General features: G+C 41.8%; 1 protein-coding gene across 1 annotated transcript in view; it reads left to right on the top strand.

The window, feature by feature from the left end:
• GTF2H1 (general transcription factor IIH subunit 1) overlaps positions 1 to 12,616 on the top strand; it is a 41,489-nt gene extending 28,873 nt beyond the window's left edge. Inside the window, exons 10-15 of the mRNA XM_056130966.1 lie at positions 1,565 to 1,653; positions 2,013 to 2,130; positions 6,163 to 6,253; positions 7,075 to 7,190; positions 9,637 to 9,729; positions 11,373 to 12,616. Coding sequence (XP_055986941.1) covers positions 1,565 to 1,653; positions 2,013 to 2,130; positions 6,163 to 6,253; positions 7,075 to 7,190; positions 9,637 to 9,729; positions 11,373 to 11,459 — 594 coding nt within the window. The 3' untranslated portion in view covers positions 11,460 to 12,616. The remainder of the gene's footprint in view (positions 1 to 1,564; positions 1,654 to 2,012; positions 2,131 to 6,162; positions 6,254 to 7,074; positions 7,191 to 9,636; positions 9,730 to 11,372) is intronic.
• Positions 12,617 to 15,568: the final 2,952 nt, after the last annotated feature.

The raw sequence follows: 15,568 nt of genomic DNA, 5'->3' as shown, positions 1-15,568 counted from the left end.
AAGGGTAGAATTCTACTTGCTGACGTGAAATGCAATGAAGACCTCAATTTGTCTTCAAGTTAGCTAAAGGATTGGCTGTAGAATTGAGAAAGTAGTAAAAAATAGAATGCTGAAAGCAGGTAAACTTGTACTCCAAAGGGATTACTTATATTCGACTCTTAAAGTAAGGTTCTTTTTTTTCTTTTAAGGTTCAGATTATTACCCAGTCTCAAGAAACAATATTTTTACTTTTTAAATTTAAATAGGTGCTACTCCTAGAGATGCATTTTAAAACTTGGTAGCAAGGGCCACACTAGGCCGCGTAGCAGAGATGGGAACATCCCATGCCAGGGCTCAGACTTAGCACATTGTACATTTGAGACATATGCTTTGCCACTTGAGCAAATTGAAATTTTTAGGATATAGTTAATAACCTAAATGTTCTGGTAGCTGCAACTGATAGTTGACCAAGCGAATTTCATGGCTTTGTACATAATATAGGTGAAATGTTTATAATTATTTTAGACTGTAAAAATTTAACAGTTCTTTACTAGGCCAGGAGAAAGATCAGCAAAACCAGAAAAAGAGTCCCTTAAAGACCTAAATAAATGGAGGAATTGGGGGCTGGAGAGAGAGTACAATGACTAGGGCACTTTTCTTATACTCAGCTGACCTAGGTTCAATTCTTAGCATCCCATTTGGTCTCCTGAGCCTACCAGGAATGATCTCTGGGTACAGGGCCAGAAGTAAGCCCTGAGCACCACCACTTGTGGCCCCCAAAACAAAAATTAATAAATGGAGGCATTATATAGGTAGTAGCACTGTAGCACTGTCCTCCCGTTGTTCATCAATTTGCTCGAGCGGGCACCAGTAACGTCTCCATTGTGAGACTTGTTACTGTTTTTGGCATGTCCAATAAGCCACAGGGAGCTTGCCAGGCTCTGCCGTGCGGACGGGATATTCTCAGTAGCTTGCCAGGCTCTACAAGAGGGGCGGAAGAATCGAACCCAGGTCGGCGACATGCTAGGCAAACGCCCTACCCGCTATGCTATCGCTCCGGCCCACATAGGTGGTAAACACGACATGTTAGAATCATTAGAGAGAGAGTGTTCCACTTTGCACTAGTGTGCCAAGGATTCATTACTAATTTAGTATAGGGGAACTGGAGGTTCTTTACCTTATTCCTTATTCCAAAGTGAATTTCAAATGAAAAATAACAGCAGCAGATTAATCTTCAGAGGAATAAGCAAAAGGAATAATAAAAACTAGGAAACATCAAGTTTAAGTTTATTACAATTTGCAATATATGTAACAAAATTAGTTTATTTGGAGAGAAAATGGTATATGCTTTTACATACCCCAGATTGTCAAAAATTAGAAGTTTAATATGGAATGTAATTTGACTATAGTAAAACAGATCCTCTGTTGGTGATTGATAGGAAATAGGTTTAGCTGAAGCCATCATCTCTAGAAAGTGAAGCTCCTGATGGGAAGATTTCGTTTTACAGTTTTACTTTTTCTTTCACTCGTGTTTTGTTACCTTTGTTAAAGGAAAGTACAATAAAAAGTGCTATGTTAATTTTAGGCAAAGTTACAAGAGTCCATTGAATATGAAGACTTGGGGAAAAATAATTCCGTAAAAACAATTGCACTAAACCTCCAGAAGTCAGATAGGTAAGTCGGACAATATTAAATTTAGGCAAAATAATCATGCAGCACAAGTCATTGCAGAATTCTGTAAGGATGCATACAAGTGTTATTGCTGCCTTAAAAGTATTGTATCTCTTTCCTTAAGAATGTACTTTGTGCTACTCAGAAAAGAATGTAAAATGATCAAAGACCAATCCCCGCCCAAAAAAAAATTTGCTCTCTCTGCTATTTTCTCATTGCCCTTGTAGGAATTAGATTAATTTATTGAAATTTCTTTAACTATATTATGCTTTTCTTGAGGAGAAGAATCTTACATTGAAAGTCAAGTCTGAATACCTTTATTCTGTGTAATTAGTGATTTCTTTCCTCTTCCTAACCTTCAGGTATTACCATGGTCCTACTCCAATCCAGTCTCTACAGTATGCAACAAGTCAGGATATTATTAATTCTTTTCAAAGTATTAGACAAGAAATGGAAGCTTATACACCTAAATTAACTCAGGTGGGTGACTTGCACTGTGTGGAGATCAGAATTTACAGTTCCTTCAGTATATGTACTATGCTGTAGCACTGTCCTCCCGTTGTTCATCGATTTGCTCGAGCGGGTACCAGTAACATAACAAATTGTGAGACTTGTTATTTTTTTTTTTTTGCATATTGAATATATCACGGTAGATTGACAGGCTTTGCCGTGCGGGCGAGATACTCTCAGTAGCTTGCCAGGCTCTCTGAGAGAGGCAGAGGAATCGAGCCTGAGTCGACCTCGTGCAAGGCAAATGCCCTACCTACTGTGCTATCGCTCCAGCCCCTTCAGTATACGAACATAACAAAAGTAAAGCATACAACTCCATTTTAAATGAAGTTAAAGGCATAGTTCTAGATCTAGCAAGATGGCAAAAGCTCAGGTTCAATCCTTAGCACCATGCAGTTCCCCAAACACTGCTAGGGCCATAGCCCCCCTTCCCCCCCCCACCCCCACCCCCTCCTCCCAAGCATTACCAGGAGTAATCCTGAGTTCAGAACCAGGAGTAACCATTGAGTATCACTGGATATACCTCCTCACCCCCAAGAAAGTTGTTTCTGCCAAATCGAGAGAGGCTTGCTCTTTCCCAAGCCCACTTTCTTCCTTGAACATGTATCTTTCTCTTAGCTTTTTCCACTCTACAGAAGCCCAGGTTCTCTCTTGAACACATTTTTTGGGGGTTTTACATGCACGTACACACGCACCACATGACACTTGGCAGTGCTCTAGCAGTGCTTGAGGGCGCCCTATGGGATACCGGGAATCCAACCCAGATTGCTCTGCCTCTCCCTCACTTTCTCCCCTCAAATCTTTCTAACTTTTTCTCATAGAACTGACTTGCTTTCTTAATCATCCTTACCATGTGAATTCTCTTTAACCTTCGTGCATCCTTTCAGAATCTGTCACCAGTCAGACTTTCTATTTCAGTGAGCATCCCATTAACTTAAAATACATGTGCTGGATTACTTCATGGCCAATGTGCATTACTGGTAGGGTTTCTCTGACTACACAGTCTGGCTTTCTGTACCATTGTAAGCACTTGATATTAATTTATTTTTTCCCTTACGTATTAAACACTGGTTTACAAAGTTGCTCATAATGACGTGCTACAGATACACAGTATTCCAGCATCAATCCTGCCACCATTGTACCTTCTCTCTACCATTGTCTCCAATTTTCCCAACCACCCCATAAGCCTCCCCTAATGGCAGGCCCTCAATAATTTATTTATATTGCTTATTATCAGTAATTTTAATTTTATTTATATTGCTTATTATCAGTAACTTGCCACCAGATGAACAAAGCATGTTTCCTTAGAAGAAAGTTAGTAAAGATTGTTGTGTCTCACCATGGAACCAGTAAGTCCTTGTACAAGAGATTACTAAGATGTTATTATAGTTAAGCATTCTGTGTTTATATTTTGTTAGTCGAAATCGGTTGCCTTCTACATTACATCCCATCCAATCTTGTGCGCTACTCCTTGTTTATCAGTGTTGTGGAGTTCGTGGCTACGTGCTCCAGTAAGGTCAAAATTTTTCACAGGGTGATAACAGCCAGAGTTAAATTTTTAACTGAATGGAGGCTTTGGGTTGTGTTCGTTCTGCTGGGGTTCTGAAAATACAGGGAGATGGGGAGAGGTAGCCCTTCCCGATCCCTTGAAAGCCTGGAGATTTCAGACACAAAATCCACATACCTGAGGTTTTCAGCAGGTTAATTTCTGGATGAGACTCATCCTGAGCAGTGGAGTCCAGCCGGGAGCTTGGGGGTGATTTTGGAGTGTGGGAGCAGGTGACTGCCAGGGCTCTGTTTGGGCAGGTACTGTGCTCACCCATTCCCCTCCAGGGCGCCCAACACAACTCAGCCTTGTGCAGGGTCTGGAAGAATTTCTTGACTTGTTGATCTCTTTAGAGATTTATTTATGAGTCTCTGAATCATAACCTATGAAAGAGCTTACATAGCATGGCGCCGAGCCTTTGCTCATTTCTTTTTCTTCTTCTTTTTTTCTTTTTTCAATTTTCAACTCATACCTGACAATGCTCAAGGGTTACTCCTGACTTTACACTCAGGAATTACTCCTGGCGGTGCCTGAGTGGACCATATGGGATGCTGGGCATCAGACCTGGGTTGGCCGTGTACAATGCAAACACCTTACCTACTGTGCTGTCACTCCAGCCTCTCCTTTGCTCATTTCTTATTCCTCTGCTATGTTTCCTCATATCCTACCCATCATTATGATCATAGCTGAGTGGTTTTGATTTTTTGCCATTTCTGGCAGTACTCATTGGGGTTGCTCTAGGCTTTGTGTTTAGGAATCACTCCTGGTGGTACTCAGGACCATATGGATTGCCAGGGATCAAACCTGATGTCACTATGTGTGAGGCAAACACCCTACCCATTCTACTATCTCTTTGGCCCTCACAATTTTTTATCTGCTCATATGTTTCTGGGCTGGAGTGATAGCACAGCGGGTAGGGCGTTCGCCTTACAAGCGGCCAACATGGCCAACCCGAGTTCGATTCCTCCGCCCCTCTCGGAGAGCCCGGCAAGCTACCGAGAGTATTCGATATGCCAGACACAGTAACAACAAAGTCTCCAATGGAGACGTTACTGGGCCCGCTCGAGCAAATCGACGATCGACGGGAGGGCCTTTACCTTTACCTTTACCTATGTTTCTAGATGTGTGGGGTGCTTCCACATCTTAGTTATTGTGAATAGCGCTGCAATAAACACACAAATTTACAAATTTCCTTTTGAACAAGTTTTTGTACTGTTCCGGTAGATACTGGGCTAGCTATAGGGAAATTCAGTTCTTAATTTTTTGAGAAGCATCAGTATTATTTTCTGTAGACATTGATCCATCAACATTCTCACTAACAGTTGGCGGGGCCTGTTTTCTCCCGATACCTGCAACAGCACCATCTTTTTTTATGTGTGCCAGTAAGGGTCCGCTTGAGATGACATTGCATTGTTCTGGTTTGTTACTTCCCAATGACAAATAATGATGTGTACCTTTTCATATACCTGTTAACCACATGTATGCCCTTCTTAAAAGGGGTGTGTTTAACTTTTCTCTTCATTTATTTTTTTTTTCTTTCCGGCTTTTGAGGGTCACACCTGCTGATGCTCAGGAATTACTCCTGGCATTGCTCAGGGGACCATATGGGATGCTGGGGATTAAACATGCATGGGCTGTATGCAAGGCAAATACCCTGCCTGCTATGCTGTCACTTCAGCCCTTTTCATTTCTTGATGGGTTTATTAAGCACTACAAGCAAACCTTCAGGTACATGGAGCAGGTAGTGTTTGACAACGGAGCTATTTAACAAAAGTAATTTGTTCCTCGCTACGCAGTACCTGGCATTTGTTAGATATTGATGGAATAGATAAGTAAATTATGTCTCGAAGTATTTATATTTATCAGCATTAAAGGGGTGTTTTCCTCCTTTTGGGTAAATTCATTCACTTCCTTGAAAAATGGAAAATGATAACATTTATGCTCTGTTAGAGTGTTGTATTTTTTTTTTTAAGCTGCCATTGGGAATACATGTTAACATGGTTTGCAGACCTTTTTATCCTTAATCTCAAGTTTTTCTACAGTGGTTCACAGATTGAGCTGCTACCACGAAAAGGCTTCAATGGGGACTGGAAACATGACTCAAAGGGCTAGGACACACACATTGCCTGCGGGAGAACTAGGGAGCAGTCCATGGTACCACTGGTTGTGGCCTAAAACAAAGTAAGAAAGGGCTTCATGGAACCAGGAACATATGTAGCTCAGTGGTAGAGCACATACTTTTGTATGTATAAGGCCCTGAGATAGGTACCTGGCTCAAAAAAAGAAAAGAAAATTCAGAGACAAATCAGGTGAGTTTTGAGGTTCCTATGGATGGACGTGGCCTGATAATTCTGGATGATTGGTAGATAATAACATTTTTTGTAGACATTTACTTCTACTTGCTATAAATTATATATTTAGACAGGAGTAAAGACTTTTGTTTTAATTTCTTTCAGGTTCTCTCAAGTAGTGCTGCCAGCAGTACCATCGCAGCCCTATCACCTGGAGGAGCACTTATGCAGGGAGGGACACAGCAAGCCATAAACCGTATGTGCTAGGCTGGTGCCCTCTGCCATCCCTTTCTTAAATCAGCTGGAAAGAACAAGTGGGGAGGGGCCAGAGCATAGTGCAGCTTGTAGGGTGCTTGCTTTGCGTGTGTCCAACCTACATTTGATCCCCAGCATTTCACATACTCCCACAAGCAAGCCAAGAGTAAGTAAGCCCTGCGTAAGCTGGGTGTTGTCCAAAAACTTTACACAAATTTAAAAAATGAGTGGGGAGATTTTTATTGGTCATTCTCGGGCACATTTCTGGGACATTTGCATCCAGATCTTGAAATATTTCTAGACATAAGAACTTGGATTTTACGTAGTAGAGTAATTCCTGGCTGTACTATCTCTCTGGGCTAATAGAGGGTTATTCTTTTAATAAACAAACTTAGGTATGTCTTTGGATTCTCGGGTCAAATAAATTTACTTACTCTCCTCGTTTTGACAGTATAGTCCCCAGAATGACTTTTTATTGTAAACCAATGATAAATCAATAAAAACAAACAAGCAAAAAAAAGAAGAAGAAGAACTTGGGTTTTAGTCATACCTTGTGCTGATCTGTATTTTTGTATCACATTGAATGCTTTCTTATTTTCTCCACTGCCTCTTAGAATAAAGGGAAATCTGAAAGTCCCTCCAAAATCCCGAGTGAATTTAAATTGACATTTCTTAGCAACAAAATAGTAATTCATCCCAGAATTGCACACTCTTGGCATTGGTAGGAGACATGTCCAGATTTGTTTTCTAAATGGTCATTCTTTCAAACTAGAGATCAAGGAGCGAAGATAGCTTTTGTCTTATAAATCTCTTCTTTTGCAGAGATGGTGCCAAATGATATTCAGTCTGAATTGAAACACCTATATGTAGCTGTTGGCGAACTTCTCCGGCACTTCTGGTCCTGCTTTCCTGTTAATACACCATTCCTAGAAGAAAAGGTCAGAACTTCTTTTTTTTGGGGGGGGGGAGGTCAGAACTTCTTGAGCACAACAACTAGCTGCTGTTGTAGTGGGACTTAGTGAGGTGTACTTTGAAGTTGGGTAAATACAGGTGTAATAGAATCCTTAATGTGTAGGCATTGATATTCACAATGAAGAAAATTTCTAAGCCACTGGAAGTGATTGAGCAGGAACTTAAACAAATCGTATCAGTAAAATTATGTGGTATGTAATTTTATTTTCATTATCTAAAATAAAATCTAATGTAAAATTGGCTGTTTAACTTAAAAATTATTTGCAGGGACTGGGATCCGTCCTTCCACCCCAGTCTGCCTCTACAGCAGGCATTTTTCTTCTCTCTGTTATCTTTCTTGTTCTTTCTCTTTCCATTTTGGGCATTATGGTTTGCAATATAGGTACTGATGTACTGATGCACAGATTTTTATGTATATCCTTTTACCTACCTTATCCCTTTACCTACTTTAAGCACTCAGTTCTTTACAGAGTGATCACTTCTAAGAGAACTTTATACAAATGATCTTTAAAAATGACAGGACTGAGGGCTGAAGCTGTAATATACCAGGTAGGGCGCTTTCCTTGCATGTGGCAAGATAACTTTTTAAATTTAAATTTATTGGTAACCCAGCACCATTGAGAGTGGGCCCGCTCCCTCTTGCTATAAAATTGCAACAATATATGTATAAATGTTATAAAATTACAGCATTTTCCATTCATTTATTGGAGGAATAAAAGTAATGATAAACATTAGTCTAATTGCTGGATCCTTTCTTTAACCAACAATTACTACTATTTTTAAAAAAAAATGTTTTTATGACCAGAGTGACAGTACAGCCAGTAGGGGGCTTGTCTTGTACATGGCGGACCTAGATTTGATGACTGGCGCCCCTTTTGGTGCCCCGAATCTGCCAGGAGTAATTCCTGAACACAGAGTTATGAGTAACCTCTGAGCACTATCAGGTGTGATACAAAATGATGGTGATCATAGTGCAGATGTTTTCAGGGGTCCAGGATATGGCTCCGTGACTTAGCACTCACCCCGTCAGCACAGTGTCGAAGGTTCAGGTCCTGGCATTCTTCACCCGACTGCAGTGATTCTGGTTGCTCTCTTGTAAGATAAACGAGCAGGAGGTCAAAAGTTTTAATACTTGGTGCTTCATATGAAATGATCCGGACCTCTCCTGTGGTCTGGCGTTCTGACAAGGAAAAATTTTTTAAAAATAATCCAGGAACACGGCTTTAAGGACTACAGAATTGTTCTGCTACTACTGTGATGTCTGTGGGCTGGGATCTCCAAGCAGTGCTCAAAAGAATGAGTAACACTCCTGGAGATCCTTAGACCACAGGTCTTTGGGCCCAGCAGTACTGAGCCACCCCGTGTTGCTTAGGACCATGTGGTGCTGGAGATACCTTAGAAGATAGTATGGCAGTGGCCTAAATAGCACCAGAAGGACATCGATTAAAGGAGTATTTGGCATGGTAATACAATAAACACTTGATATCCATTTTGTTCTTTTTAAATTGTGTCACTCCTTTTCAAGAGGGTCCATACCCAGCATTGTGGCCTTTGCTGTATAGGACTTAATGGGTACCATTAGAAGGCCACTAGGGCTATACTCAGTAGAGTTTGGGGCTCATGGAGTGCCAGGGATTGACTTCAGGCCTCACACATGCCAGGGACATTCTCTACCACTTGAGCTTTCTCTTTGCCCCATATACATCCTTTTTTTTTTTTTAAGTTTGGTTTGGTTTTGTGGTTTTGGTGCTTATAAGGTACTCCTGGCTTTGTGCTGAAGTGGTTCTTAGTAGACAGTGCAAGGGATTGAACGTAGGCTTCCAGGACCTCATATACAAAGCATACACTCAGCCCTTTGAGTTGACTCTACAGCCCTGTACATTATTCTCTGTGGGGATGGTGGTTTGAGCCACGCCAACAGTGTTAAGGGGGACCAAATGTACCAGGGCTCGAATACAGATCCCCCACATACAAGGCAAGCGCCCTGCTTACTGTACTATTAACCCCTCCCTACATTCATTTTAAATGATGTCTTAGGTGGGTACTGAATGGAAGATATTCACATAGCATCAAAAAAGGAATAGTAGTCTGTATTTTTCCTGCTTATGTACACTCGTACTCATGCACATAAAATAATTATTAGCCAAATTTTTTCTGAGTGCGAAATGTAATTGAGTTTTCTATTACATTTAGTTTTGGGTTTTTTTTTTTGTTGTTGTTGTTGTTGTTGTTGTTGTTGTTTTGGGTTTTTTTTTTTTTTGCAAAGTCACATATTTTTTGTAGAGAACAATTCCTATAGGAACCAGGAATGTGAGTTAGTGGTAGAACATCTGCCTAGAATGGATGAGGCCCTGGTTTGATCCCCAGTGCTACCAAAACAAAAACATTCATTGTTTCTTTTTTCTTTTGTAGGTAGTGAAAATGAAAAGTAATTTGGAACGATTTCAAGTTACAAAGCTTTGCCCATTCCAAGAGAAAATTCGGAGACAGTATTTAAGCACAAATGTAAGGCAACAATTTGATCTTGACCCAGTTTTTTTTTTTATCTAAGACAATGAAATTATTATGTTTTTGTGTAAATGAGAAGGTAACTTTTCTATTGAATTAATGTTTACTAACTGAGATCAATGCATACATTCGGAAGAAATCTAAAGTAATTGTACTTTTTAAAATAATAAAATGAGGGGCCTGAGCAATAGTACGTTAGGTATTGTACTTGCTTTGTGTGCAGCCAACCCAGGTTCAATCCCTGGTACCGTATATGATCGCCTGAGCCCATCACAAATGTTCCCTGAACACAGAACCAGGACTCAGACCTAAGCATCACTGGGTGTGGCCCCAAAACCAAAAAAATAAAAATAAGATAAATTTAATATCTGCATTTGACCAGTCATGATAAAAATCAGAAATGACCAATCCCCATAGGCATTCTCTGAGGGTCCCTATTTTCTGAGAGTTAATCCCTCCTTCACATTTTTCCCAAGGTCGTGACTTAATATCATTTCCCTGCTTTTCCTTATACATGTATGTCTATAAGATATAATTAGTTTCAAAACCTGAATAGGAAAGCACAAATCAAACAGTGCAAAGGCTGGCAGAATTACTGTTCTGCCTGAACAGTACCTAGGTTGGTAGCTGCCTTCAGCTTCCCTTCCTGGCTCTAGTGAAGGAGAGGTAGTTTCACATCACATCTAGGATTGTTAGCATTATTTTCAGTGCCAGACGAGAGTAGGCAATCAAGAAAATTTTATATGTAAATCTTGAAAATGAAAGATGACTGGGGAAGGAATAAGCTTGATCAGTCTGAAAGATAACTGGAGAAGAATAGAATATACAAATTTAGTCTTCCATGTTTAATCTTGGTTCGGGAGCCACACCTGGCAGCGCCCAGGCTTACTTCTAGTTCTGCATTCAGGAATCACTCCTGGGGCTTGGAGGACCATAGGGGTCCCTGGGATGGAACCCTGTTCACGAATCACAAATCACGACCATCCTGTTATTCGTCGATTGCCTTGAGCAGGCCCCAGTAACGTCTCCTTCATCCTAGCCCTGAGATTATATTCAAGGCTCTTTAGGAGAATGAGACCCATCATTGTTACTGGTATTTGGCATATTGGGTACGCCACGGGGAGTTTGCCAGACTCTGCCGTGTGGGCAGGCTGCATTCGGTAGCCTGCCAGTTTGTCCAAAGTTCAGCTGTGTGCAAAGTAAGTGCCATACCTGCTATACTGTTGCTCTGGCCTCACTGCAAGAACTTAAAAATTTTTACTCTTCCTGGGTTTTTTCCCAGACCTGTGGGAGTTTCAGGAATAAAGCATTGTTCAGATATTCTGTAACCTAATAACTGTAATGCTTAAATCTAGAAATCATCAGTTTAGTTCATCCCCTCCTCTTTCCTCTCCCATATTTCACAAAAGAAACTGAGGTCTAGAACCCAGTTAGGCCTTTTGTGACAGAGCAGGCATCAGCCCACACAGAGTAGATGAATTTGAGCCTTGACTTGTCTGAGAGCACTGTCACAGTGGGCTGGCACATGCCTACTTTACTGGGGAAACTCAAATGAGCTGATTGCTGAACAGAGTAGGGGCCAGGGAAGCATTAACTTCCCAAGTCTTGGCTCAGTTTCCTGAGTGTCTCCTGTTTTTCAGTTGGTAAGTCACATAGAGGAGATGCTGCAGACAGCCTACAACAAGCTCCACACGTGGCAGTCACGGCGTCTGATGAAGAAAACGTGAAAGGTCCGATGGTTCTCACAGGTTTGTGAGATGAGAAAACTGTGCCCCACAGTGACTCTGGAAACCTGGCCTGACACAGTGCAGGTGATCACTCAGAAGTGACAGATATCTGCACCACACGGACTCGCAGAGCCAATGCTATTGTACTTGCACATTGTGAACGGAAAAAAAAGAGCTGTGATTAAACGCAAAGCTGGGGAGGTGAATTAAGGCAGAACCAAAATGAGCTAAGTTGCAAATATATATATTTTAAAAAGACACTGTTTACTGCAGTTACTCAGGAACTGCTTTTGATTCACATTAAGCTGCTTTCAGAAATTTGAAAAAAAAAAAACTTTTTTTAAAGGGTGCGTTGATAAAATCTCGGGGGCTGGGGGTTTTGTGTGTATGGGTATGTTTGCGTGCGTGAGTGTGTGCGTGAGTGTATGTGTGTGTGTGTTTTCCCTAAGTTTATAGCACAGGGTACACCTTAAGTATTTCTCCTTCATTCTCCAGTTTTGGCTCCTCAAGTTTTACTGAATCTTAGTTGTACCTCCGTCAGCAAGTTTAAACAAGTACTTTAAAGCAGAGGGAGACTGTGGCTCGGCCCTCGGGAAACAGAGTCATGAGACATCGTTGGTCCTGTGTTTCCTACGGAAATAAAAAACAATACATTTTGCACTGAATGTTTGTGGCTTGGAGTCCCAAAATGATACAGAGGGAACGTATATTTGCAGAGTCACGTGGAGTTTTTTTATGCAGTTTGTCAGAAGACAGTGGCGCTGCATGCTTTTCCTTGAGTGCAAATGTACATTGCTAAGGTTTTTTTTTAAAGATGGCATGTGCTTTGAAAAGAAGATATTGCATTTTTAAGAGTTAAAAATAATCTTATGAATGAAAATTATTAAAAAATGTCTTATTTTCACCTCTTTAGGAAAAAAATAAAAGATGTTTCTCATATCTCCTTTTCTCTAGTATCTGTTACTGTCCTTCGCGAGTTAATAATCATTGACTAGTAATTGAAAAGCCTAACTGCAGAAGAAAAAATTGTCTTGTTTCTGAAATCCGTGCCATATTTTGTTCCTAATTGGGTTAACTTGCTGTTTATCTGAGACTTTAGATGTCTTGTATTAAAAATTATTTTTAAAAAGTAAAGTTTTTTATAGACACTCTTTTAACCAACATATCTTTGTGTGGTATTTACTGGGGTGGGTAACTTGAGGGCCACTCATTCTTTTTAAGAATCATTAAAAACTGGATTTCTTTTATATAACGGTTAAAACCTATCCCATGGAGCCAGAGAGAGAGTGCTGTGGGTAGGGCACTTTGCCCTTTGTGCAAACAACCTGGATTCAATCCCCAGCATCCCATATGGTCCCTTGAGCCCACCAGGAGCCATTCCTGAGTGCAGAGCCAGTAATAAGCCCTGAGCATCATTGACTGTGACTCCCAAAAAAGAACAAACCCCAAAAAACCTACCCCAAGCGGCCATGAAATAGTACAGTGAGTTATCTTCTGGCCTGCATTTCGCATGGTTTGATTCCCAGCACTGCCTGTGGGCTGCCAAGCAGTACAAGAACTGCCCTAAGCCCAGAGCCAGAAGGAAACCCTGAGCACTCCCAGGAAATGAGCCAACCCTGCCTCCCCTGCCTTTAAAATTATTTAGTCTGGGGCCAGAGTGATAGTACAGCAGGTAGGGCGTTTGCCTTGCACATTGCTGACCCAGGTTCGATCCCCATATGGTCCTCCAGCACCACCAGGAGTAATTCCTGAGTGCAGAGCCAGGAGAAACCCCCGAGCATCGCTAGGTGTGATCCAAAAGTTTGAAACAGTATAAGCAGAGAAGCAACCCCTTTCTGCTTCCCATTTCTCCTTTAGATCAGTATAGTAATGTCTATACTCTTCCTGGTTGTATTGGCTTAATGGCTTTGTTCTTGGCAAGTGATCCTTTGGCCCTGCAGTACTAGGGGCCACCAGGGCCATCCATACTCAGTGCTGGGGCTGGGGAATGGGAGGGGACCATGCAACAGCAGGGAAGGCACTCCAGGCCTTGCACACGCATGGCCGGTGCTCCGACCTTTGAGCCATCTTCTTGGCCTCTGAACTTTACAGAATGTTTACCAAGTGCATTATCACCACAAGTACTCTAAGTAGTAGAGCAGATAGAAAATGTTTTAGAAGATATGTATGTTGGGAAAGACAGTTTAAACAAAATCTGTGGAGTGCTCTGTTAAAGATTCAATGACATATATTGGAAAAGAAACTAAGAGAAGAGAATTGAGTCAATTTCATTAAAGATCTGACTTTATTTTTGGTTTTGGGACCACAATGAACTGTACTTGTGGCTCTACAAGACTTGTAACAATCCAGACTGCAAAGGATCCAAATGAAAATAAAGTTCTGAGGCTAGGAAGATAGTACAGGAGTTAAGGTGCTCGCCTTACATGAGACTGCGGCAGACGTCGTACTGTTTTGAATCCCCAGCACCATGTAGAGTACCCCGAACACCGCTGGTGTGACCCAACAGCCCCCCATCTCTCTCCCCTCCCCCCTCCTGTCTCCAGCCCATATAAATAAAAATAAAGTTGATGTAAAAATGAGAGGACTGGGCCGGAGTGATAGTTCAGCAAGTAGGGTGTTGGCCTTGCACGCAGCTGACCCAGGTTTGATTCCTGGCATCCCATATGGTCCCCCAAGCACCACCAGGAGTAATTCCTGAGTGCAGAGCCAGGAGGAACCCCTGAGCATTGCTGGGTTTGACCCCAAAAAGAAAATAAAGATAGAGAACTGAGTGAAGATGTTCTTCGGGTATGTGATAAAAGCTGAAGTGAGGACTTTGTTTACCAGAGATAGCTCTCACGTGCATCTGAAATGTCTGATTCTTGGGGGTCCTTTAAAAATGAGGGTCCCTGTACATGACTTACAGGGGTTCAGCCCCTAGAAATCCATATGGTCCCCTGAGCATCTGCCGGAGTAATTAAGTGAAGAGCTAGGAGTAACTCCTGAGCATCACCAAGTATAACCCAAACACCAAAAATAATTTTTTTTTTTTTTTAAAATAAACTTTGCCCGCCAGAGAGTGCAGCAGGTGATGTTTGCATGCAGCTGACCCCAGTTTCATCTCCAGCACCACATATGGTTCCCTGAGCACTGCCAGCACAGGTTCCTGAACACAGCCAGGAGTAAGCCCTGAGTATAGTTGGGTGTGACACAAAAATAAATTGGGCAGCTTTTAGGTCCACAGAAGCCCCACCTCCTGTCGTGGATAGTGTTGGCAGCTGCTGAGGACCAGGGCTGCAAATTAGAGATAGGGTAAAGCAGAACTTCCCCACAAGGACTGTAGTCCCCTCTTGGCCTCTGAGATATTCCAAGGGGACCACAGTGAAAACTGGGGGTAAGGAAGTGGCATGGCACAAAACTAGGGGCCAATTGTAGGACAGAGGGAACATAGGATGGAGACATCAGAAAGGTTGGGAAGAGACAGACACTGTTTAGAGGAGCAGTTTTAAAAAGTTCTGTTGACAAGAGTCTGTCCTCCAGTGTAAAAAGTTTGAAAACCATGGGTCTGCTACTGTGGATTTAAAATGCTGTTTGCTCTAGTAAAGGGGCTGACAACTACTGCTTCATTGTTGACTGATTAACTCAAGTTCACATAGCCAGTTAGGTGGCAGAAGTGGGATTTATGCAAGCTTGATGCCACCACATAAGGATGTTTGTGGGGGTCAGAGAGTGCAGCATGCAGGACACTGCCCAGTACACAGCCAACCCGGTTCTATCCCTGACACTGCATATGGCGCCCCCGCCCAGCCCCTTCAGGAGTGAGCCCTGAGCACAGGTGACTGTTGTGCAAACTCCCTCACTCTCCCCCCTCCCCCAAAGAAAAGGATGTTTGTGAGAGTGGAAGATTTTATTACCCAACCTGAGCTTCCATTACCTAGTCTTTCCTTTGACCTGTCAGCACTCCTGCCTCCTGTTCTAGACTTTGCTTCATTTTTTGGCAGATCACACGAAATTACTCTGCCAAGTGTTTCTCATCAGTATACAGGGCCGCAAAAATCTAAGATGATGACAGTGTGCCCTGCCTTAGAAATCTGGTTTCTAGAAAAGAAAAAAAAAAGTTAGTGTTAGTC

This window comes from Sorex fumeus, unplaced genomic scaffold (assembly GCF_029834395.1).
Source record: "Sorex fumeus unplaced genomic scaffold, SorFum_2.1 ptg000007l, whole genome shotgun sequence".
NCBI lineage: Eukaryota > Metazoa > Chordata > Mammalia > Eulipotyphla > Soricidae > Sorex > Sorex fumeus.
The sequence above is the reverse complement of the archived record's forward strand: the minus strand, read 5'-3'. Positions and strand labels throughout refer to the sequence as shown.